Genomic DNA, 25,886 nt, shown 5'->3' with positions numbered 1-25,886 from the left:
AAATTGTAAAATTTTTCCAAAATAACTTTCAGTTTCTGATACAACAGAAGACGTTAGGAAGCTGAACAAGCACACAAATAGAAATTATATGTATCTTCAAATGAATCTCTTTCTAATGTTTGCTTGCTTTTTTTTTTTTTAATTGAGAGTCTCACTCTGTCGCCCAGGTCGCCCAGTTCACCCAGGCTGGAGTGCAGTGGTGCAATCTCGGCCTACTGTAACCTCCATCCCCGGGGTTTCAGCCATTATCCTGCCTCAGCCTCCCATGTAGCTGGGGTTACAGGCATGTCCCACCACACCTGGCTAATTTTTGTGTTGTTAGTGGAGATGGGGTTTCACTATGTTGGCCAGACTGGTCTCGAACTCCTGACCTCAGGTGATCCACCTACCTCAACTTCCCAAAGTGCTGGGATTACAAGTGTGAGCCACTAAGCCCGGCCTGCTTTACCTTTTTATTTCTCAATCTGAGTCAGTTGAATTATGATAAGCCTCAAATTAATCATTTATAATTCAAATGATAAAAAACATCTAGAATTCTTCATACTAGAAAGTCCATTTTCTTTTTTATGCCCCAAAAATTGAGTTTCTTCCACTCAATTTCAAAACAGATCTGAAACTTTTAACATATAGGCTTAAGCATGTTTATTTAAACAAAGACACAAAAATGTGCAAAATGAACTTCGATGGATGATATATCTTTTAAGTTTTTATTTTTATATTTTCTTTTCATTTTTTTCTTTTCTTTTTTTGTTTTTGGTGTTCTTTCTTCTTTTTCTTCTGAGATGGACTCTCACTCTGTCACCCAGGCTACAGTGCAGTGGTGCAGTCTCTGCTTACTGCAACCTCTGCCTCCCAGGTTCAAGTGACTGTTGAGCCTGTCTCACGAGTAGCTGGGATTACAGACATGTGCCACTATGCCAGCTAATTTCTGTATTTTTAGTAGAGGTGGAGTTTCACCATGTTGGCCAGGCTGGTCTTGAACTCCTGGCCTCTAGTGATCCTCCCGCCTCAGTCTCCCAAAGTGCTAGGATTACAGGCGTGAGCCACCATGCCTGGCATTACAGTAAATTCTTGATAAGCAACCCAGGAACTGCCTCTTCTTTCCTATAAAAATTCACTTGCAGCTGCTACTAATCTGAGTATACTCAGGGCAACTTGAATCTACAGTTGCAATCCTCAAGTTTGGCCCAAACAAATTCTCTATTTGTATTAATTTTGCCTAAGCTTCTTCCTTTTAAGTTGATTTTTTCATGCATGTTTCACTTTGTTCAGCCTTTAGTTGTTCAAACCAGAGTCTAAAGACAAAAAAAGTTACTGCATGATAGTAATTTTTACCTAGGTATTTTCATCTAGCTTGGATTTTTTTTTTTTTTTTTTTTTACTATTTTTTGACTGACTTTGACTATTTTCACCTAGCTAGGATTTTTCAGAAGGCACATTCTTTAACTGTGTCTCACAATCTAATTTCCTCAGAGAGACTTCTTGGATTTCCCCAGCACAGCTGCTCATCACAGGCTTCAAGGACAAAAGCCTCTCTATTAGATTCCCTTCTTCTTGGTCTTTTTCTTTATGGCAAGTCAAATTTCTGGATGCTGCTGCACTAGTTCTAGAAATCAAAGAAACAAAGTCAAAAGAGTTGTTTCTTGAGAATGAAGCTGAGATGGAGGTATGCATGGTTAGGAAGGAGTACTTATCCCCATCAAATATTATTTTTATTGGAATTATGCCCTATTTCAACTGCCTATTCAACAAAGCAAATAATCTAGAATGTGTAAGGCTTGAAACAATTATGATTCATTACAAGGTGTTCACTTAACTTCCAAATTAGCATATCTTCTGAGTAGATGGATTCAGGGCAACTTCAATCTATGCTCCTGGGTTGCAATCCTCAAGCTTGGACCAAGGAAACTCTCTACTTATATTAATTTTGCCTCAGCTTCTACCTTTTGTTCAATAGTATTAAGCCTTTTTAATTGGTCCTATATGTAACTGAGGCTGTATTCATTTTTTTCTCTATGTGTGTCATTTTGCATTGTTTCTGTTGCTATGTCTTTAAATTCATCAATCTTTTTTCTGCATAGCCTAATGTGCTAGCAATCCCATCCAAAGAAATTTTTATTTCAAGTATTTTTTTTTCTCCAGAAATTTGATTTGCTTCTTTTCAAAAATCTTTCCAGTTTCTCTCCTATCATGTCTTCCTTTAAATCTTTGAGCATATTCATAACAGGTGTTTAAAATCCTTGTCTGTTAATTCCATCATTTTTGTCATTTTGGGGTTTATTTCTACTAACTTCATGAGATATTTTCTTACCACTTAGTATGTCTTTCTCTCTTTTGAGACAGAGTCTCACCCTGTCACCCAGGTTGGGGTGCAGTGGTACAATCATAGGTCACTGCAGCCTCAAACTCCTGGGCTCAAGCAATCCTCCCGTCTCAGCCTCCCCAAGTGCTGCGTGTCTCTTTTGATTGGATGTCTCACATTTTGAATTTAATGTTGCTGAATCCTAGATTTTACCGTGGTCTTTCAGAGTATCAGACTTTGTTCTTATAGGCAATTAGGTTACTTACAGAGTAGTTTGATACTTTCAGGGCTTGTTTTTAAACGTTTGAAGACTCTACAGTAGCTGATGCTCTGGGTCCTGCTGTCTAGGGCTATCCCATATCATTGAGGCATGACACTTTCCTAACTGCCCAAGAGGTTCACCTTGCCCAGTGCCTAAACAGAGCCAATTTATCAAGACAGGGGAATTGCAATACAGAAAGAGTAATTCATGCAGAGCGGGCAGTGTGGCAGACCAGAGTTTTATTACTCAAATCATTCTCACTGAGCATTTGGGGATCAGGGTTTTTAATAATTTTGTAGATGGGAAGCCAGTGAGTGGGGAGTGATGATTGGTTGGGCAGGAGATAAAATCATAGGAAGTCGATGCTGTCCTCTTGCGCTGAGTCAGTTCCTGGGTGGGTGGCCCCAACATCAGGTGAGCCAGTTTATCAATCTGGGTGGTGCCAGCTGAGTCAAGTGTAGGGCCTGCAAAATGTCTCAAGCACAGTCTTAGGTTTTGTAAGGCTGGTTCCCTCTCTGGGAGGCCGAACACACCCACCTCTGCACTGAGCACCTGACTCTGCACTCGGCAACTAGCTCGGCGCATGGCTCCCCTGGAAGGCTAATGCAACCCTGGCCGGCTCCTGTACCGGAAAACCCGCCCGCCAACCCGCCAACCAATATCGGCCCTCCCAGTCCCAATCCCGCTCCCCCGGACCCAATCAGAGCACCCAGCTGTTGCTTGTTCCTCCTAGCCATAAAAACCCCCTGCCCTAAGAAGTCAGCGCAACTTCTCTGGCCCCGTTTCCCCGGACCAGAGAACCTCGCCCGGGAGCTGAATAAATTGGCATTTAATTTTCTTATACTGGCCTCAGTTTCCTCATTTTAAACTCGGCAATTACCCTTACAGGTTTTACCATAGTGATATTATCCCCAGGAACAATTTGGAGAGGGTTAAAATCTTATAGCCTGCAGCTGCATGACTCCTAAATCAAAATTTCTAATCTTTCGGCTAATTTGTTAGTCCTACAAAAGCAGACTAGCCCCCAGGCAAGAAGAGGGCTATCACTTTTGTTTTAAACTCTAAGCTATACACTAAGTTCCTCGCAATGTTAGTTTGGCCTACACCCAGGAATGAATAAAGATAGCTTGGAGGTTAAAAGCAAGATGGAGTTGGTTAGGTCCGATCACTTTCACTGTCTCAATGATAATTTTGCAATGGCAGTTTCACTTCTGAGGTTACTAGTGCAGGTTCCATGGTATTCAATGATCTCCTTACTCTGGTTGCTAGGCATTATTTAATTCCCAGTTCTGTGTGAGCTCTGATCACTGTTTGGTGTACTGCTGCTCCCTAATCATACTTCCCTCCTGGTCTTGTGGTCTTTTACTTTTTTTATTGTTAAAGAGTCAAAGGTATTCCTAAGCAGATTCCTGAAACTCTTTTCCCATGTAATTCCCTCCTCTCCAGAATTCTGCCCCACAAATTCCAACCCACTTGGGCTACCTACCCCAATTTCCTCAACTCCAATCCCTGTCTTCTCAACCGAGGAGATCCTAGGTCTCCATTTGATTTTCTTTCTAGGCACCACAGACTGGAAATGGCCTCCGGGCAAAAAGGCAGGGAGATATAGGGCTCCTTTTGATTCTCTTCTCTCAAACAGTCCACAGCCGTCTGTTATCCAATGTCTGACGAGCTGTGTCCTATATTTTTTCCTGTTTGCTAACTGTCTATAGCGGGACACTAAGTCCAGACCCATTTTCTTTTCTTGCCCAGCAGTGGAAGTTTTAGGAAACTCCTTATGAAAAACGTGAATTGTTTTATACATGCTATTTTTTATGGTTGAAAACATCTTTCTCTATGGTATCTCCCCACTCGCCCTACTTTTTTCCTTCTCAGGAAATGCTGACGTGATCATCCGTTCTGGTGCTACCCTCTGGCGACTCGCGCAACTTCGACCCGCACTAGCTCCGCCCACGACCGGTCACGCCCCATCTTCTCCCCCGCGCGCCTTCCTCCGGCTCTTCCTCCCTCCCACTGTGGGCTGCGGCGCTGGCGTTCCGCGCGCGCGCGTTCACTGCGCCTGCTCGGCGTGTGGACGCCACACGCTCCCGGAAGTAGGAGGTGGCCGCCGGAGTTTGTGTGGCCGCCGCCGCGGGAACGCGAGCCCGGTAATTTTTCAACTGAGAAAGGCTAAGGTTTCAGGCTTGACCGGGTGAGAGTGAGCGACGGTCCTGCCTCAGCAGCTCTCTTCTGACGTGACAGCAGGCATGGAGGATCCACAGAGCAAAGAGGCTGGCGGCGAGGCCGTGGCTCCCGCGCTGCAGGAATCGCCACGGCTGGAGGGCGGGGAGGAGTCGCCGCATCCCAGTCCTGAGGTGAGCAGGCGGCCCGGGCCCGGTTGTCGGCGCCCGCTGCCCGGGAACTCCAAGCGCCTTCAGCACCGCTTTCTTCCCCGGTGTCCCGCAGAAGGTGCAGCTGCGCGCCCTTGAAGCCCAGCTGCTTCCCCCGTGCCCAGCTCCCGAGCCTTTTGGAGGACGAGGCAGGTGTGTCAGGAGATCAGGACCACCTGCCTCCATGATTGGGATGGTTGTCTTGAAGCCCCCTCAGGGCCGAATCACTTTCTGGGTGGGAGGAAATCGTCAAGATCAGGAGTCCTGTCAACACTGGGTTAATAGGTTCTAAGTGGGATTTCTGCTCTAAACATTCTATGTTCACGGTTGCTGTTGTCACTCCATCTAGCCCTTATGAGTAATTTGCAAGGCTTTATATTTTTAAATCGCACCACGTACTCCAGGTATGTCACTTCATAACTTTCTTTTTTTAATTAAACGCCCACCAGCCTCCCTCATTGCTCTCTCTATATCTTTTAGGTGGAGCATCGTCTCTGCTTCTTTTGCTTATTTACTGCTTTCTCATATAAACATAGTATACGATTGATTGAATGATTTTGACGTCTCATTGGTTGAACCTAGTTACAGTGGCAGTTGTAGAACAGTCTTGAAACTTATTATCATCTTATTTAACGAATGTAATTGTTGACTAGCACCGCGGATTGTAAGTGATTGAATACTAAAATTGATTTTTTCCTAATAATAAACATGTTGAGCACTTCATAAAGTGGGTATTTGCAGCAGGTGCCTTAGTTCTTGTTCCTTACGTCCACGATCAATTTCCATATGGCAGCGAGAATGACCTTTTTAATAACATGAGTTTGGCTTACTCCCCTCCTTAGTAACTTCTATTTGCTGCTCTGCAGGGTCTGGTGCCTGCCTCAGTTGCTAATTGCAGCTCACACAGTTTTTCGCTTTTGCTCTCAGTGCCCCTTGCTTCCTCGTGTTCTTTTACATTGGAAGGAAGGTCTTTCTCGTTAAGGGTCTCTATGTTCCTTTTGCCGTGCTTGTACTTCCTTCAGATATTTGCAATTGTCTTTCTCCTTCTATAATTGTTAACTTTCGAAGAGTACTTACACAGCCCTCTCTTAAAAAGACCACTCTTGCACCTGCCTCCCGCTTCAACCGGAGATACATTGTGTCAATCTTATCGTGTGAGTGGTTTTTAAAATAAATTTCAAGGTTTACTTTTAATAAAAGAAGTGTATTTGAATATGCTTCTTTGTATTTCAAAGTCTTGACACTTTTACAGCTACTTAAGGCCTGGGTCTCTGTTCCAAATTGGCTTTAGTGACGGTAGTAATTGTTAAAAACTTACTGTTGCATGCTCTTAATAATGATTTTTTTTTTTTTTTTTTTTTAAATTGTGAGACGGAGTCTCACTCTGTCTTCAGGCTGGAGTGCAGTGGTGCGATCTCAGCTCACTGCCACCTCCGCTTCCTGGGTTCAAGCGATTCTCCTGCCTCAGCCTCCCAAATAGCTAGGATTACAGGCACACACCACCACACCCAGGTAATTTTTGTGTTTTTAGTAGAGACAGGGCTTTACCATTTTGACCAGGATGGTCCTGATCTCCTGACACACCTGCCTCATCCTCCAAAAGTTCTGGGATTATAGGCATGAGCCACCACGCCTGGCTAATAAATTCTTTTTTTGTAAAAAGTAGCCAGGTGTGGTTGCACTTGCCCATAGTCCCAGTTACTAGGGAGGTTGAGTGGGGAGGATCACCAGAGCCCGTGGGTGGAGGCTGCAGTGAGCTGTGGTCATGTCACTGCACTCCAACCTAGGTGACAGAGTGAGACCTTGTCTCAAGGAAATAATAGTATTGATACAGGTTTTTTGTTTGGTTGGTTGGTTGGTTTTGTTTTTTGAGACTGAGTTTTGTTCTTATTGCCCGGGTTGGAGTGCAATGGTATGGTCTTGGCTTACTGCAAACTCCGCCTCCCAGGTTCAAGCTATTTTCCTGCCTCAGCCTCCCTAGTAGCTGGGATTACAGGAATCCACCACCACGACCCGCTTGTTTTTGTGTTTTTGTATTTAGGTCGGCCAGGCTTGTCTTGAACTCCTGACCTCAGGTCATCTGCCTGCCTCAATCTCCCAAAGTGCTGGGATTACAGGCATGAGCCACAACGCCTTGCCATGATACAGTTTTTTTCAGTGTCAAGCAAAGTTTTTTGTTGAATTCAGGTGGTAAATTTTCATCATCTCTAATGCTAGTTGTTTTTCTAAGCTAATAGAAGCTATTGCATATTTATATTTTGAATGAGTAGTTTCAAATTTCATCAGAACTCTTTTTGGAAGAACCTCAATCAAGAAAAATTCTAAGTTTTTTCTTCAGTGTGCAGAGGCAGGGGTTTTCCTTTTCTTTTTTTAATAGGTAGTGCCTAGACTTTTGGCAACTAAATAGTAGACGCATCTCCAAAACACCTGTTTTCAAAATGTTCTTTATACAGAAAAAGTTTCTTTTGACAAGCAGTTACCTTCTAGCTACTGTTAAAATGTATTTTATCTTGCAACAACAGTTTGTATTCATTTTAAAAAAATGCTAAAAATCAAGCTCCAGTCCCCCTCCCAATAAGAAGAGGACAGCAATTTTAGAATACCTGTCTTTGTAAAAGAATATATGTAATTCATCTTTAAGTTCAACAACAGTTTATAAGTACTTTGTCACAAGGTAATAAACCTCTGTTGGTATAGAAGATTTTCATTGACATATCCCGTAATGTAAAAGATTCTCTTGAGATAATATAAACCATACATCCACTTAATTGGACATGTGAATATTGCAAAATATTACGGTTCTGCGAAGGTGAATGTTTCTCTCCATATTGTGGAATCTGTCACTTTTTTCAATATATGGTCAATACTGTATGTGACACGTGATAGATGGACGTAGATACTGGTGTGGATGCTGATGCATATATAAGTATGTATTTCGTAAACTAATTTTGTGTTTCTGCAGATTAACAACACAAGTACCGCTTTTAGTATTTTCTTTCTACTCCGTAGTGGATTGATGTGAGCATCCTTCTTTGTGAACCATTAGTGTAGATGTGAAATTTGGGAGGAGACACTGATTTCTGAGGTTTGGACCTTGGCTGTCCCTAGAAGTTCCCTAGAAGGGAAGAGATCTAGAACTGGACCTTGGAAAGGAAGCAAATTTTTCTTTATATAAGTCGTAATTTATAGCATCTATAGACGAGGCCTAAGTGTTACTTGGGAATAATTTTTGTAGCTACAGTTTTGGATGAGAATTAACAAGTGAATCAGAAAGAGGATTTACCCAAAGAGAAAATCTACTTAAATTAATTAAGACATCTGTTTTGGTAGACGAACTGTTACTTAATGTTGACCTAAATCTTAACCTAAAGATGAAGTTTAAAATTCAATGTAAATTTAAAGTCAAAAGATAATTTTTTATTAAATTGTGATCAAGTAGAGAGATATCTACTGTAAATGTAATATATTTTTGAAAGCGAATTATTAGTTTTTTTTTTTTTTTTTCTTAACATTGTTAACAAGAAACCTTAGTGTGGCTATTCTTTAATTTATGGACAGTTCACACATTGGAACTGCTTACCTCTTCCTAAAAGGAGATGGGTGAGAGTGACTCTTGAGTACTCTGGCACCTTACCTACCATAACCTTTCCAGTAAATGTGTATTGCATTAAATTGAGAGCTTAGAGTAAGAAATAGTTCCTGAACCATCAGGATCAGTTAGTTCTAAGTCAGGGACTATGGCCTCTCTGTGATTATCCTTCCTTGATCTTTAATTAAGGTTTACATGAGGACAATGTGGTAAATTTTAACTAAGGTAACAAGCTTTAATAGGGATTAATAGTAAGTACCAAGTATTTTTGAAAATTCTGGAACATAGTTAATATTTATGATATTGCATGTGGAAAATAATTAACTTATAAATGCGTCTTTGGAACTTAACGTAATAGTAATTTGAGACTACCTGTGGAGAAAATAGAATCGAGTCATGTTTTTTCTTAACGGATTTTTATTTACGAAAAGAGAAAAGATTTATGATTCTGTAGTTCTTCTGGATAGCTGACATAAGTATAACTTTTGGAAAATGTGAGTTTCGAAATGAAATGCATTTCCTTCTTTGCTTTGAAGTACTAGGAAGCTTTGAATTAGATTTGCAGTTCATCTTGTTTTTATGTTGGGCAATGTTAACATTATGAAATGAAGTCAGGTTTAAAAATTCTCAGGAATTCATTATACATGTATAACATAAAGGTTCATTTACAAATAGGTTCATTTGTAAATACTAGAATATTGTTTGTGAAGGCTTTGTTGTATAGCTTGTGATATTAATAGTTACCATTAATAGCTACTGTGGGTGTAGGAGCCCAATACACATAATCTCATTTAATCTTTGTAATAATTCTGCCCAACCACTATTTACGATTACCAAATACCATTTTACAGATAAGGAAATTGAAGATCAGAAGCCAGTACGTAACTACCCAAGGTCATGCTGCTATTTATAGTAAATGGTCAGCTGGGGCTCTCTATTGAGGTGGTGTTGACTCCCAACACCAGTCCTCTTTTCACTTAGCTTTGTTTCCTTTGAAAACCTTGTGACTCAGAATAGAGCAGGGTAAATTGTACTGGAGACACTTCTTCCTTCCTATCTTTTCCTCCCTCCATGAACTGCAGAGAGCACTTTTCATGGAACATGTGGCATGAAGAGGCTTCAGAAGTTTGATTCTTTAAGTCTGTGGTGTTTGTACTATTTATAAACTATATCTTTTTTTTTTTTTTAATAGAAAAATCAGTGTAGATTTGATGGCCAAGAAACAAAAGGATCCAAGTTCATTACCTCCAGTGCGAGTGACTTCAGTGACCCAGTTTACAAAGAGATTGCCATTACCAATGGTTGTATTAATAGAATGAGTAAGGAAGAACTCAGAGCTAAGCTTTCAGAATTCAAGCTTGAAACCAGGTAATTAAAAATAACTTATAAAAGTAGTACATACTCATTTTAGAAAGTCTTGAAAACATTGAAATATTAAAAATCATCTGTAATCCTACCACAACGACATGATCCTATTAACAATTCAAAAAACTGTAATTTATGTTTTTTATGTGCAACTCTGATTATTTCTGTCCGTCTTGTAGATGATACGACTGCTGAATCAAAGTCTGTGAATGTTTTAATGATCTACTGGCAATGTATAGGAGTATCTATCTCATGACAAGTGTGTTTTTCATTTTTTCAGTTGCTCATTTACATGATGGATAGTTATATTGGTGAGATTGTTTTTCTTTCTTTTTTTTTTTTTTTTTTGCCCCTTTTGTTTTTTTTTTTTTTTTTTTTTTTTTTTTTTTTTTTTTTTTATAAAGAAAGTTTGTTTGAAACCAGGTACAGTAATTTAAAAACATCGTTCACTTACCAGGAATATTTTTTTGTTTTGTTTTAGTTTCTAAAAAATAATTACAATGATGGCGTGCATTATGTTTAACTGTATATTGAATGAGAAAACTTAGTAACTGTGTACTTCAATGAGATATACACATACCTAAGTTTTTAGTAATTTTTTTGCAAAATAGATCACTTTACATTGATTTGGGCCATGGGACAGGAATGGCTTTTGGAGTCCAGAAAAGTGCATAGATTTTTTTTTATAAACAGTAGAACTGCCAGGCATCAAGAAAAAAATGGCCTGTATGAAATAGGTGGTAACTCTTACTGTTTCAAGACATCCCTGAATCATAATTCTCTTATAATTAGTATTCTTTGTCTATTTTAAAATAGAGCTTCACTACTTTTCAAAAGAGCACAAATGCTGTTTTTTCTAGATTGTCTACATCATAATTTATGAAGAAATTTTTGACTCCCATTTCCCCAATTTTTTCCGTTATGAAGGTACAACTTGAAACCTGCAGAAGATTTTCTGAGCAAAATTTTTGTCCTTCCCAGGTGTGAAGTTTAGTTGCTTACTCCTGGCTTGCATGGGAGCTGGAGATCTAGATGTATGTTGATGCATTTATTCAACAAGCCTGTACTGAATTCTAAGTACTGCACTAGGCATTGAAGTTATAAAGGTAACTACAGATATGTTCCCCACTTTGGCAATCTCAGTCTTTTGGGAAAACATACAGAAATCATCACAATATGGAGTGGCCAAAGCTATATTGCAGGTCTGGCCCGGTACAGCATGAGAATACAGAGGAGAGTATTTCTCAGGAATTCAGAAAGATGGCATTTGAAATGTGCCAGACAGAAAAGGGAAGGAGGGTATTTCAGACAAAAACACAGAAACTTTTGTAAGTTGTATGGTTTCTGCAACATGATCTTCCCTTCTCTTCAGCTATTGTGCAACTAAAGTTATAGGACATCAAAGTGTACTACACATACTGAAAACATGACTTTTAAATTTTTTTTATTTTTTTTGAGACAGAGTCTTGCTCTGCCCCCAGGCTGGAGTGCAGTGGTGTGTTCTTAGCTCACTGCAACCTCTGACTTCTGGGTTCAAGCGATTTGTCTGCCTCAGCCTCCTGAGTAGCTGGGATTACAGGCATTCACCACCACGCCTGACTAATTTTCATATTTTTGGTGGAGATAGCGTTTCTGCATGTTGCCCAGACCGGTCTCAAACTCCAGCTCAAGTAATCCACTCACCTCCCAAAGTGTAAAGATTATGAATGTGAGCCATCTGGCCTGCGGAGACCATGACTTTATTAGCATATTTTGTCTTCATTACACAATGTATCTCAGGAACATTTCAGAATGATACTGAAATGATAGATTGTAGCCAAGTTGTGAAGGAACTCTGCATCTTACCTTGTAAGCAGAATGGTGCCACCAAAGATATTAAAGCAGGAAGTTGGCATTCGTGCTCAGTTCTCAAGTAAGGTAAAGAACGAATTGAAGGGTTTTGGTAGTGGAGGCATTTGCCATAGTCCACGAAGCTTATGGAAGCCATAGCAGAAAGAATTAAGGAGAACCAGATTCTGGATATTTTTCTGAGTTGGAATTGGCAAACACGCTGCATATTTGGTAGAGCAAAGGAGATGTTAAAGATAACAGGTTCTATCCAGAGCAACTAGTTACGTTTGTCCTGCCATTAGCTTTGCAGACAACTCCGGTAAATGTAGTTACCCCACCACCACTACACCTCCCTGCCAACAACAACAACAACAACAAAAATTAAAGTAATCCAAAGATGTCACATGACACAGAGGTCATTCGCAGTGCCTTTATATGAAAGGGGTTAAGCAGCTTTCTCCCTAGGTTTTGATAATTTGGAAAACTTGAAGCAAAGAAACAACATTAAGACATTTTGACTTAAAATAGCTAACTGGTTGATTATTAATATTTTCATGGGTAGGATTTTTTTTTCAATGCTTAATTGTAGTTTAGAAAGGAAAATAAAATACTTAAAAAGTTTTTAAAATAGCCATTAATTGTTAATATGACCAAAGTACGATACTTAGCCCTACACATTAATTATAATTTAGATTCTCTTATTTTTACTTCCACTTCATATTGCAGGCCATATAGGATTCATTTACATAACACAGAAGTCTGAACACTGGTTATGACTTAATTTTTTGGAAAAATACTGTTTGAAGAATGAGATCACCTGTTCAACCATTGTTATCTATTAGGAGGGCTGTTCTCTCCTCCCCATTACTCCATTTGTTGAGAGAGAGAGAGAGTGTGTGTGTGTGTGTGTGTGCGCGTGTGTGTGTGTTTTTCTTTGAGACAGAGTCTCACTCTGTTGCTGAGGCTGGAGTGCAATGGCCCAGTCTCGGCTCACTGCAACCTCCGCCTCCAGGGTTCAAGCCATTCTCCTGCCTCATCCTCCTGAGCAGCTGGGACTAGAGGTGCCTGCCACCACGCCTGGCTAATTTTTGAACTCCTGACCTTGTGATCTGTCTGCCTCAGTCTCCCAAAGTGAGCCAACGTGCCTGGCCTGTGAAATTTTAAAGCTACCTGTAGTATTAAAATCCCCTAAATCATATTCTACCCATGATAAATTTAGAAACTTACTTGTAGTTAAGAACCTACTAGTATGATGATGTTCCTCTGGACATAGTTTACTTAAAGCGTATTCTAATTTAGTTGTCCTAGTTAAGTAGCCAACAGACATTCACCTTTATATGCTAGGCTCATAACACTTTCATATTCATATGAATCTTTTGAGTTGACTAACCTACAAAAGTCAAAAGAAAGGAAAGAGATAACATGATCTCTTCAACATGAGTTTTCATATTCTTAAGTTTATATTTGGCCAGTAGAATAATTTAATATTAATTTCAATGTATCATATATGTTATCTTAGTATATAAGGCAATGTGACTGTGTTGGTGGTATATGCTGACAATGTTTATGGTTTGAAATACCAGTATATGTTGGAGAAAATGCTGTTATATGCTACTAAAATGAAAAACTAACTGCGAAGGAAAGTGTTAATGTTATAATAAACATGTTATTTTAATTAGTTCTTTGCTAACTTAGCTTTGAGTCTTGCTTTTCTTACACTGATTTTAGCTAGTATTTGCTAAATTATGCAGTGATTGTCAGTTTCAACCCAGTGCAGGTAAGAGTTTTGATTCTTGACTATAAAATTTACCTAAGTGTAAATACTCTTCTTGTACTTAGAGGAGTAAAGGATGTACTAAAGAAGAGACTGAAAAACTATTATAAGAAGCAGAAGCTGATGTTGAAAGAGAGCAGTTGTGCTGACAGTTACTATGACTACATTTGTATTATTGACTTTGAAGCCACTTGTGAAGAAGGAAACCCACCTGAGTTTGTACATGAAATAATTGAATTTCCGGTTGTTTTACTGAATACGCATACTTTAGAAATAGTAAGTGAATGTTTATATTTTAATTGTATTTCTAGCAGCAACTATTCTGGTGTTTACTGGTAATGTGGAAGACCTCATTTGCTGTTTACCTAGAATTAGACTTCTAAAGTAAGCTTTTTTCTTTGCTGTGAACTTTATACAGCTTGATTAATAGAAAAGCTATAATAAAGCAATTTTAGAGACTACTGCTTGCTTTTTGCAGTAGCTAAAGTTAAAATTTTTTTTTCCGTTTGCTTAGAACATCTGGGTGTGGACATCAGAATCTCCTGGTAAGTAAAAAAATAAAAAAACATACTAATGATACTGATGCCTGGCCCTAGTCCCAGAGATTCTAATTTAGCTAGTTCTATGATAGGGTCCCTGACATCAGCATTTTTTTTTTTTTTTTTTTTTTTTTTTTAAGCTTCTCTGTTGGTTTTAATATGCAGTTAGGCTTGATAACCACTGCTGTGGGCTAGTGTGATCTCTAAGAATGATAATTTACAAAAATGACTTTTGAATCTCTCTCTGGTGGAGAGGTTATGGGGGAAATGACTTATATAACCCTGGTTTCTAAGCCAAATAATATGTATGCTTTAGATACTTGTCAGTGCATTGTTTGTTCAGGAAGTCATAGGAATTCCCTAAAATAATACTGTTTGCCTTACAAAATCTGAGCAAGAATATCCTAACATCTCATCTCTCCAAAAGTCACTTCTGTGATATCCTCAGTTGCCACCAGCCCACTTGGGAGTTAGTATAAAAAGGCCGTGAGTTAACATGCATAGGTTATTCTTCATGCTGTTCACAATCTCTTTTAGTTACAGTCTTAATTAGTCTATTTCTATAATTTTCTCATCCAAAGCAGATTGATGGTTAGTAAATTAGAAGGAAAAATGACAGTTATGAAGTCAGATAATTTTGCATCACTAGATTTTACGTCTTCTCTCTTACTGAGGGACATTACTCTAGCAATTCCCCCTGATTTGGACATTATGATTTATTACTTTCTGCTATATTGCTGCCACTACACACAAACATTATTTTCACACCATAAAAAAAACTTCACTTCATCCTACTGCACTGCCAGCTACCCCATTTCTTTGTTCCTCTTTTTGGGAAGATTCTTCACATAAGTTATATGTACTTATAATTTTTATGTTTTTGTCTTTCCTTTTCTCCCATTCTCTCTTAAATTCATACCACTGTGGGTTTAAATTCAATTCAGTTTAAGCTATGTATTCAATCCCATCATTCCACTAAAATCATTCATCAACATCATCTTTGACTTCTACCCTAAATCCTGGCAAAATTGACCATTCTGACTTTTTTTTTTTTTTTTTAAGATAGAATCTTACACTTAGGCTCTAGTGCAGTGGTACAAACCCAGCTCACTACAACCTCCGCCTCCCAGGTTCCAGCAACTCTCATGCTTCAGCCTCCTGAGTAGCTGGGACTACAGGCATGTGTCACCATGCCCAGCTAATTTTTTGTATTTTGGTAGAGACAGGGTTTCACCATGTTGTCCAGCCTGATTTTGAACTCCTGAGCTCAGGCAATCCACCTGCCTTGACTTCCTCAAGCGCTAGGATTACAGGCCTGAGCCACCACACCTGGCCATTCTCACTTAAAAAATAAAAAAACACTGCACTGCTCTAATACTCTTTCCTTGGAACATTTTCTTCAGGTCTCACTTCTTCTGCTTGATTTTTCTCCAGCACTACTGGGTTTCCCATTTGCAGTTTTCTTTCCTGGTTCCTCCTTTCCTTCCCAGCTTCCCTGTATCAGATGACCCAGGTCTCAATCCTAGCTCCTCTTCTCTGCCTACATCCTCTTGCTTGATGATCTCACCCAGTGCCATAGCTTTCAGAAGCTCTCTCTATACTGGTGACTTTCAGATACATAATTCCAACCCGTACCTCTGTTCCAAATCCAGACTGCTTACTTGACGTCTCTAATTGCATTGCTCAACCTGTTGAACTTACCCCAACCCATTCTATCTTCAGCCTTCTTTAGCTTGGGTGATGGAAGCTTTTTCCAGTTGGAATCCCTCTAATTGCTCAGTTCAAAAACTTTGGAGTCATTCTTGACTCCTATTTCTCTCATATCCAGGCCATCAATGATTCCTGTTTGGCTCTGCCTTCAGAGTAGATCCAGAACCCAGGCACTTAACTGAACTACTGTGACTTCAGTCTGAGCCCCTATCGTTTATGTGATTTACTACATTCTCCATCTAACTGGTCTTTGTGTTTCTGTCCATGTCCTACGACCAGTTCTCAACAAAGTGGCCAGAGTAATTCTTTTAAAATGTAAGTCAGGTCATTTCACTCCTCTGCTCAAAACCCTGCAATGGCGTCTCATTTAACTCACAGTACAACCCATATTCCTTATATGATCTGGCCTGTTGTTTCCTCTGATTGATCCTGTCTTACTATTCTTTTCCTTAACTCATTCTTCTGCAGGCATACTGACTTGCTTGCTGATTCTCAAAAATGCCGGGCACGCTTTATCCCATTACATGCCAGGACTTCAGCTCCAATTTTCTTACCCAGAAGTGTTGCTGGCTGATCTTTTTCTCCTTCTCTCCTTCCATCCGTTTTTCTTTTCAGTCCTTCCTTAAACAATATATTTTTGAAAGAATTTCATTTAAAATTATAAAACAAAATAGTGATACTTAAAAGAATATAGACTTAATTTATCTGTGATACTCAGTTAAGTGGAATTTTTCTGCAATATGTCTGGTAAGTAAAGAGTATCTAACTTTTGAAATTCAATTTTTTTTTGAGATGGAGTCTCGCTCTGTCTCCCAGGCTGGAGTGTAGTGGTGCAATTGCAGCTCACCGCAACCTCTGCCTCCTGGGTTCAAGCGATTATCCCACCTTGACCTTCTGAGTAGCTGGGAGTATAGACATATGCCACCTTGCCTGGCTGATTTTTGTATTTTTAGTAGAGATGAGATTTCACCGTGTTGGCCAGGCTGGTCTCAAACTCCTGACTTTAAGTGGTCCCCTCGCCTTGGCCTCCCAAAGTGCTGGATTACAGGTGTTAGTCACTGTGCCTGACCTCGAGTGTTCTTTTTTGTTCTTTACCGTTGGTCATTTACAATTCTTTAAGTATAGCTCATATACTTAATAGATTAGTGTGTAGAAAGAATTTATTCTTAGGAAGTATAAATGCTACTTAATTTTTAAATCTTCTGTCATAAAGAATATTTTTTGTCATTTTCTCTATATCTACTTCCTAGGATTAATAGTTGCTGCCTTTAAATCTTTAGGCTTTGAAATTGTCCTTAATTTCTGAAATGTGACTTAGTATGTTCTGGTTAGGGAGGCATTATTGGACTAGAGGAAAAAGCACTTGAAGATTGTAGGCTGATAACTATACTGGCCTCACTTAGTTTACAGAGTTGTAAACATAAAATAAGACTATTGTGAAAGCTTCTTGAAAAGGTTAAAATCTGGAGTAGCTGGGATTGCAGGCACTCACCACCATACCCTGTCTAGTTGTTTGCATTTTTAGTAGAGATGGAGTTTCACTATGTTGGCTAGGCTGTATAGAACTCCTAACTTCATGATTCGCCCACCTCAGCCCCCCCAAAGTGTTGGGATTACAGGTGTGAACCACCGTGCCTGGCTGCAGCTCTTAAATTACCTGTATTATACAGTTAAATTTTGACTATTTAGAATTTAGTTCAATTGGATTTTTCTATGAAAATAAGGACTATTCAGGAGTAAATGAGAGAACAATAGAGCTAATTTATTATAACTGAAGACTGGCATTTCTCCAAAAGAATTCATTATTTTTAAAACTCTTAGTATCTTGAAGTAGAGGTTGCATTAATAGGCTTTGTAGTTTTAAAATATTATGAACAAAATTATATTTTATTCCTCAGGAAAATATTTAAATTTTAGGTTCAAGTCTTACTTTCCACACACTTGCTTTATCTTTATTTTGAGTTGTGAACCAAATGATTTTTTAATTTAAACATTAAGAGTGCTTTGGGTGTGGGGAATTATCCTTAAAAACTGTAGAAGGGTTTATGCCATGAGATCCTATAAAATTATAACCTGGTGTAACTGAATTTGTCAGTATAATGTATTGTGTATCTTAAGTCATATAAATTAACTTTAACTTGCTGTCCTTTCCTTACAGGAAGACACATTTCAGCAGTATGTAAGACCAGAGATTAACACACGGCTGTCTGATTTCTGCATCAGCCTCACTGGAATTACTCAGGTTATAATTCCAACTTCTTTCTAGAGTTTGAAAGAGTTTATGAAGTTAGGGATTTATTTTCAACATAGTTTTAAAAAATTGTTATTGTTGTGAACAATTTAAATTAATATCTTGCTTGGTAAAGATCTTTCATGTTGTAATAATTAAAAACACAGCAAATTTTACGCCTGATAACATTTTCCTCAGCCTTTCCTCTTAAGGAATTGTAGTGATGAATCTAAAGATTTCATTTGTAAAATGAAGCATTAATGAATTGTTACATTACTGAACTTGGAGATAAGGTTGTTTGATTTATTTATTTGTTTGTTTGAGATAGTCTCACTCTGTCACCCAGGCTTGAATGCAGTGGCGTGATCTCGGCTCACTGCAATCTCTGCCTCCTGGGCTCAAGCAATTGTCTTGCCTCAATCTCCCAAATAGCTGGGACCACAGGTGCGTACCACCACACCCAGCTAATTTTTGTCCTTTTAGTAGAGATAAGGTTTTGCCATGTTGGCCAGACTGGTCTTGAACTCCTGACCTCAAGCGATCTGCCTGCCTTGGCCTCCCAAAGTGCTGGGATTATAAATGTGGCCAGAGATAAGTTTTAGAATGTATCTGTTTACAACCTGACTTTATATGTTGCGTTTATTTTTAATTTTTTTTTTTTTTTTTTTTTTTTGAGATATAGTTTCACTCTGTTGCCCAGGCTGGAATGCAGTGGCACAATCTTGGCTCATTGCAACCTCTACCTCCCAGGTTCAAATGATTCTCCTAGCTCACCCTCCCAAGTAGCTGAGACTATAGGCATGCACCACCATGCCCGGCTAATTTTGTTTTAGTAGAGATAGGTTTCACCCTATTGGCCAAGCTGATCTTAAAGAACTCCTGACCTCAAGCCCGCCTTGGCCTCCCAAAGTGCTGAGATTACAGGCATAAGCCACCACACCCAGCCTGTTTCATGAATTTTTAGGTCTCTGATTTTTTATTGTATTCTAATGTCGTAGGCATTTTGTTCATTTATTTAGTTCCTTCATTCATTCACTCCACATGCATTTGAGTCCCTACTATAATATATGCCAAGATTTATATATATCTTTATGTGTATATAGATGTATGTCAGTCTTGTGGTCACAGAATGGTTAGGACTGATAAATCAGTGTTTTATTGGATTATATGGACATCTATGAAAAGGTCTTCCATTTATGACAGAGGGAATAAAGACTGTCCTGGGAAAAACATTCTCAAGTTGATGAACTTAGGCTGAGTCATGAAAGGTAGGTAGGCAAAAAAGAATGGCTGGGCATTTCTGGTGTGAACTGGCAGAACTACAGGTAGTTCAGGATGGTTCAGATGTGTATGGGCTAGTAAGAAAATGGTCCAGATAGGCAGAGGCAATCCAGATCATGAAGAGTCTCGTGCATATGTTTATGCTGAAAGCTGTGGAGAGTGGTTGGAGGATTTAAGTATGAGAGTGATAGGGTGGACCAGATTTATGTTTAGGAAGATCAATCTGGCAGCAGTAGGTAGTATGGTGTGGAAAACTGTGAGACCTGAGATGAAAAGACACAGGTAGCTGTGGCTTTCAGCTTAGAAGGAGATTTCTCTTTTTTCCTCTCTAGAAGTCCAACAAGCCACTAGGTTGAGGCCTGTAAAAAGAAAACCACTGGGGATGATCTTCAATCTTAATTTTGGGAGGATTATACATTTCAGTTGAAAGTAGTCCCTAGTGCTTGGTTATAAAACTTCTCAAATTTCTTAAAAATGAAACTTTAGGTGGAGCTAAGCCAAGGAAATCATGAATCTAAAGCATCAGCCTTTCTCATACTGTTCATTTCCCTCCAAGTTAGGTCTGGGTATTTTGTAGGGCTACGTGAAGCTACAGCCCTGATTTTTATATATTTTACTTTTATATCCTCAGGATCAGGTAGACAGAGCTGATACCTTCCCTCAGGTACTAAAAAAAGTAATTGACTGGATGAAATTGAAGGAATTAGGAACAAAGTATAAATATTCAATTTTAACAGATGGGTAAGTATTCAGGAAGATTATTTTTTATATCTACCTTTTAAAGATTAAAGATACCCTTATTTAACTTTTAGAATAATCACAAAAATATTATTAAAGACCCTAGAGTCTCACTCCACAGGGGACAGTATATTTCCTTTCACCTAAGGATGAAAGAGAGGAGGAAAGCAGTGGTCACAGTCTAATTCAGGACTAGAACACTACAGAAAGATAAATATGTAACACTAAAAGACTTTCCTAAAACTTTTTATCATGACACTTCCTTGCTCAAAAAAGTCCAGATTCCTGAACTTGGCATTGAAGTCCCTTTCATCTCATCCCACCCGACCTGTTTAATCTAATTCACCTGCCATTAATCCTCTTTAGTCAGACTGGCCCAGGAATTCACATGGTTTGTCCTTTCTCTGTGTACTTACTTATGCTTCCCTCTCTACTGAGAGTCTCTTCTCAACAATTTATCATTTTTCAAAGCCCATTTTGTGTTTTACCCTGACAGCCCCATTGATCTTACAGCTTCTATGATATGTACCATTCATGTTGACATCTGACCATATATTCTGATATGTAATCTTTATCTACATATGTAAGACTTACTTTTGCAAGGAAATTTAAAATTCTTTCAGAGTAAGGACTTTTGATGCCTGATAATCTTCCATAATATTTACCTTAGTGCTGAACTTAAGGTGTATGCTCAAAAAGCACTGGTTAAATGGGAATGTTAGAAAGATTAAAACACAGATTACAGACATTGTGCCAGGGCATCTTCTATACCATAAGGCCATTAAGGTTGAAAAGAGTGTCCTACACAACTTCTGTTTCAAACTGTACAGATTATCCTCTATACTTGAGATGTTACCAACAGAGGGTTTAGAGATCCTCACATATGATAGGAGAAGAGCACTGAATTTAAGCACATCATAATTGTTAAGTTTGGAAAATGTTTATGGACCTCTTTAGAAATCTGTTATTGATTTTAAACACTAATGAGCAGTGTTCTGCTAAAGCATACAGGTGTTTCTGCCACAATATAGTATATGCAGTTCTGTTAAAGTCCTGTTTTCTGGGACAGATCATTCACAACCTACGTAATTTTGTAACTAGGGCACTATCAAAAAACAATCATTGGAGCCTCCAGAAATAATTTGGACAGCCCAGGCAAGCAACTAAGGGAAGGTGAGGTTGCCTCAATGGATATTAAAATTGCACAGAGGCACTGGTATCCTGGGGACATACACTTGTTTTTAATTTTCTTATAGTATAGTTGACAGTATTATAAGAAAATACAAAGGATTATATCCTGTTACCTGTATAGCAGGTGAGTTGAGGGCTTTTTTGGTTTCTTGCAGAAGGTTATAATTTCTACTGCTATTAATCTGACTCTCCTTGCCTAAGAAAAACCACATATGAACCAACACAGTTTCCATATCACACAGTTAATATTGTCCTTCTTAACTACAATAAATTGATTAGTGTTATAGAAACATGTAGCAGAACAGATTGTATTTTAACCATTCGATATCAGCTACTTTTGTCTCTTTCAATTTTTTGTTTTTGGTTTTATTTCAAAGCACACTCTCAAAGAACTTACTACGATAAGTCTGGCATTAAAAGTAAGCTTAGCAGTTAATATTCAGCAAGATAGGAGCCTGCCCAGAACCATAATAAGAATCAAGATGAACCTAATAGTAATTAGTGAACAAAAATTAATATATTTGACTTCTTTTTTTTGTTTTTAAAGCTTAATTTTGAGTTAATATTTTGTAGGAAACAAGGTTAATTTTCTCAACTTGATGTCGTGTGTGAATATGAGAAAGTTTACATATATAAATAAAAAATGATTTAAAATACTCATTTGTAAAATAGTATAGCATTTATTTAATCCATTTTTTCTCCTCTTTTAATTTATAGTTCTTGGGATATGAGTAAATTCTTGAACATTCAGTGCCAAATCAGCAGGATCAAATATCCTTCTTTTGCTAAAAAGTGGATCAATATTCGGAAGTCATATGGAAACTTTTACAAGGTAAAATTTCCATATTTAATAATTATATGGCCCTTGATAAATTTGCTAAATTTTGCATGTATATTAAGTTGTAATTTTCAAGGTGTTTTTCACTGGAAAAGGCCATATAATTAGTTATTACTTTTCAGATTCCAAATTAGTTATGTTCAAATTAGATAAGCCTTTTTCTCATTCAACCTGTTAACTTTATTTAAATAGGTTAACTATATATATCTGACAAGTTTGAAACTGTAGGGGTAGTCAGTATGTGGATTGTTTGTGCAGCAAATGCTCCCCACTAGATCTTAATTTTACTTTATCAAAGTTAATATGCATGTATAGTGTAAATGTTTAAAATATTGCAAGACTTTGCAAGACTTACAATGAATGGCAGTCTTCTGCCATAGCCTTCACCAGAACTGGTTTCTGTTCTGAGGCAAACACTTTCAACTTTTGTAAAGCTGTTTTTTTTGTTTGTTTGTTTGTTTGTTTTTTTCCAAATATTCACCTTTATATTTTAAGTTTCATGCTTATACTACTTCTGGACTTTTCAGTTTGTGATCTGTTGAATTCCTGCGATGAAAGATGAAGATTGAGCTTAACTAAGCTCCCACTCCTGCTTATCCTTCCCTCCCTGCATCTTCCTATTACCTTTCAGTCAGATCGCTCAGTGTTCATACTCCTGTGACTATGGAGAGTGTTTGCAGTGTTTCCTTAGATGTAATAATTTACTCCTTCGGTTGTTTACTTATTCCCTTGCTTTCCATTCACACTGTACATTGCTTCTCATGACTGAAAGCACTCAGGTAGTCTGCCAAGTTTTTTTTTCCCTCTATTTTTCCCTTGCAGACTATCTTCCTGGAGCCTTTAATCCTGTTCTAATCTGAACTGTTAGTTCTTCAGGCTTCTTTTAAAATCATCTTAGGGGATTTCCTTTGATTCTCTATCATGTGTTAGATCCTGTGTTGTAGTCTTTTTCCCTTTATGGTTTCATTTTGGAGAGCATGTTCTAAAGTAGTTTCATGAGAAAAGGTGCTTTTCCTTACAGTCTCTTCCATTTTAACAGTCTTTTAAAACTGAGAAGTATGCATGCAGAAAAGTAGAGTTTTGAAGATTGTTATAAAGCAAATACCCTGTAACTTCCACCCACTTAACTCCCTTCCTTCCTCCTGGAGCTAACCCTAATTCTTCCTTTCACGGTAATCATTTTCTTCTTATTCCTTATAGCGTTAATACTTATATGTATATCCTTATACCATATAGTTTTGTCTGGCTTTGAGCATGATATAATTAGTGTTATACTGGCTATATTATTTATTTTCTTTTTCTCACAACATTATGCTTGAAATCCATCCACATCGTGTGTGTCACTGCAGTCCATTCACTTTGTTGCTAGTAATTACATTTTGTAAATATACCAGACTTATTTATCTCTTCTACTTTGGCCGGCCATTTGGATTGTTTTAGTTTGAGCTTCTGTGAAGAGTACTGCTATAAGCATTCTTGTGCATGTCCGCTGGTGTCTTTGTACACTCATTTCTCTAGGATATAAACCTAGGAGTGCAGTTGCTGGGTCATAGGATATGTACATCATTGACATGACTAGATAATGCAAAAATAATTTTTCAATGGTGTTGTACCAGTTTGCACTCTTATCAACAATGTGTAAGTTTATAGTTGCCTTAAGTCTTTGTCAGCATCTGATATTACCAGACATTTTAAATGGTTTTTTTAAATCTGATGGGTGTGTGATACCATCTCATTGAGGTATTAGCTATCTGGATTGCCTTTTTGTGAAGCCCTTGTTTAAATTTCTGACCGTTTCAAAAAAAATTAGGTAGTCTGTTCTTTCATTATTGGTGTTTTGTTACTGGTTTATAGATTTTTACTTTGGATGCTAGTCCTTTGGTTATATTTGATAATATTTTTTATTTGTGGAGTTTTTGTTTGTTTATTTGTCTTTGGGATGGAGTCTCACTCTGTTGCCCAGGTTGGCAGGCAGTAGCATGACCTTGGCTCGTGCAACCTCTGTCTCCTGGGCTCAAGCAGTTCTCCTGTCTCAGCCTCCCGAGTAGCTAGGACTACAGGTACCTGCCACCACACCTGGCTGATTTTTGTATTTTCTGTAGAGACAGAGTTTTGCCATGTTGACCAGGCTGGTCTCAAACTCCTGGCCTCAAGTGATCTGCCCACCTTGGCCTCCCAAAGTGCTAGGATTGCAAGCGTGAGCCTCCATACATGGCCTTTTGTGGATATATATTTTTTTTAACTCATTTTGTGAATTTTTAAAATATGTTATGAAAAATTTCAAACATATAGAAGTAGACAGGTATAATGAGTACTCATGACCCAGTTTCAACAATTACAAACTCATGGCCAGTCTTATTTCATGTGTATCCCCACCCACTTTCCTCTTCCTTATTGTTGTGAGGCAGAAGTCAGACATTATGTTACCTGATCTGTAAATATTTCATCACATATGTCCAAAAGCTAAGGGTTATTTTCTTAGAAACACAGCTACCATACCATTTTCACATCTTTAAAAATTAGCAGTAATTCCTTCACCAAATAGTCATAAATATTTTCTTTTACTTTTTCTGTGTTGAATCAGATCAGAATAAGTTCACAGATTTGTGGTTGATTAAAATGTCTCAAGTTTTTTTAAATACCTTCTTATAAAGGTTTTTAAAAATCTCTTCTTTCTCTTCCCTAGCAATTTATTTTACTCTTTTAAGAAACCGAGTCATTTGTCCTGTTGTATGTCTCCTTGTCTGGATTTTGTAATTATATCCTGCAGTGTAGTTTCAGAAGTGTCTGTGTCTTCTATATTTCATGTAAATTCACATTCCAGTTGAGGAGCTCAATCCCCTTTAGGTTCTTTTTGTTGCGACTCCCAAATGGAATAATTTTTATTATTAAAAATTAATAAACCTCAAAGTAATTTTCTCTCAGGTCTGTATAAATCTATAGCTTACAGTAATTAGTGTAATCAGAAAGTTGTAGATATTATAAGGCAATGAAATACCCCTTGTGTTTTTGAGTAAATGGTGGTTTTTCTTCGTGGACCTGTTTATTTTGGTCAGTTTGTTAGCCTACTGTTTTTTGTGTGTGGTTTTTCCCTCTTCATAATAACTGTAATGCAGTTAGTAGTATAAGTAGAAGAAACTTTATTTACCTTTTCTGTTTTTTTTTTTTTTTAAATCTAAGACCTAAACAAAACTCTCTATCACAAATTTCTACTGTATATAATGCTAATAAGGTATGTTATATTGTATGTTCAAAAACATTTTTTCTTTAAAAGAAAAATGACTTTTTTTCTGTCGTCCAGGCTGGAGTGCAGTGTCGCATTTTCAGCCGACTGCTACCTCCGTCTCCTGGGTTCAAGCAATTCTCCTGCCTGAGCCTCCTGAGTATCTGGGATTACAGGCATGCACCACCATGCCTAGTTAATTTTTTTGTGTTTTATTAGAGATGGAGTTTCACCATATTGGCCAGGGTGGTCTCAAACTCGCAACCTTGTGATTCACCTGCCTCAGCCTCCCTAAGTGCTGGGATTATAGGCGTGAGCCACCATACCTGGCCAAAAATGACTTTTTATTCAACTTTTCTTGAGGACAAAGGGTGGAAATGGGTAAACTTGAGATTAATCTCTTTCATAAATTTAAAAGGCAAGTAACTGTAAAACATTTCTGTGAAATAGTTGGCTTAAGCTAAAATGGGACTTGGTTTTTCTAAAAGTAGGCTGAAAAAATATGAGTACAAATACAGCCTAAGACACCTTTTTATACAAGATTTTGGGGGGGAAAACAAACTTTCTTTGTGTGTGATATATCAGGCTCAGATGTGGGCTTAGCATTTAGAAAATTATATGGCTGTGTTTATTTTTACTTTTTTT

General features: G+C 38.1%; 1 protein-coding gene and 1 long non-coding RNA gene across 4 annotated transcripts in view; one reads left to right on the top strand and one right to left on the bottom strand.

Moving 5' to 3' along the window:
• Positions 1–1,267: 1,267 nt before the first annotated feature.
• LOC116558395 lies at positions 1,268–4,534 on the bottom strand. Its single transcript, XR_004271986.1, has 2 exons — positions 4,451–4,534; positions 1,268–1,606 (listed from the first exon to the last, which is right to left on the bottom strand). It is a non-coding gene; the product is annotated as an uncharacterized LOC116558395 (long non-coding RNA).
• Positions 4,535–4,555: 21 nt separating this feature from the next.
• Positions 4,556–25,886, top strand: part of ERI1 (exoribonuclease 1) — an 80,675-nt gene continuing 59,344 nt past the window's right edge. For 2 of the 3 annotated variants that reach the window (XM_032288318.1, XM_032288315.1), the window contains exons 1-6: positions 4,556–4,918; positions 9,715–9,890; positions 13,557–13,767; positions 17,899–17,982; positions 19,883–19,992; positions 21,898–22,012. In XM_032288318.1, the coding sequence (XP_032144209.1) occupies positions 4,811–4,918; positions 9,715–9,890; positions 13,557–13,767; positions 17,899–17,982; positions 19,883–19,992; positions 21,898–22,012 (804 nt within the window). In that variant the 5' untranslated portion in view covers positions 4,556–4,810. Of the gene's footprint in view, positions 4,919–8,459; positions 9,017–9,714; positions 9,891–13,556; positions 13,768–17,898; positions 17,983–19,882; positions 19,993–21,897; positions 22,013–25,886 lie in introns of those variants that run through there. The other variant, XM_032288316.1, reaches the window with a different exon arrangement.

The sequence above is a fragment of the Sapajus apella genome, unplaced genomic scaffold (genome assembly GCF_009761245.1).
Source record: "Sapajus apella isolate SASKATOON/1434 unplaced genomic scaffold, GSC_monkey_1.0 scaffold21, whole genome shotgun sequence".
Taxonomy (NCBI): Eukaryota; Metazoa; Chordata; class Mammalia; order Primates; family Cebidae; genus Sapajus; species Sapajus apella.
The sequence above is the reverse complement of the archived record's forward strand: the minus strand, read 5'-3'. Positions and strand labels throughout refer to the sequence as shown.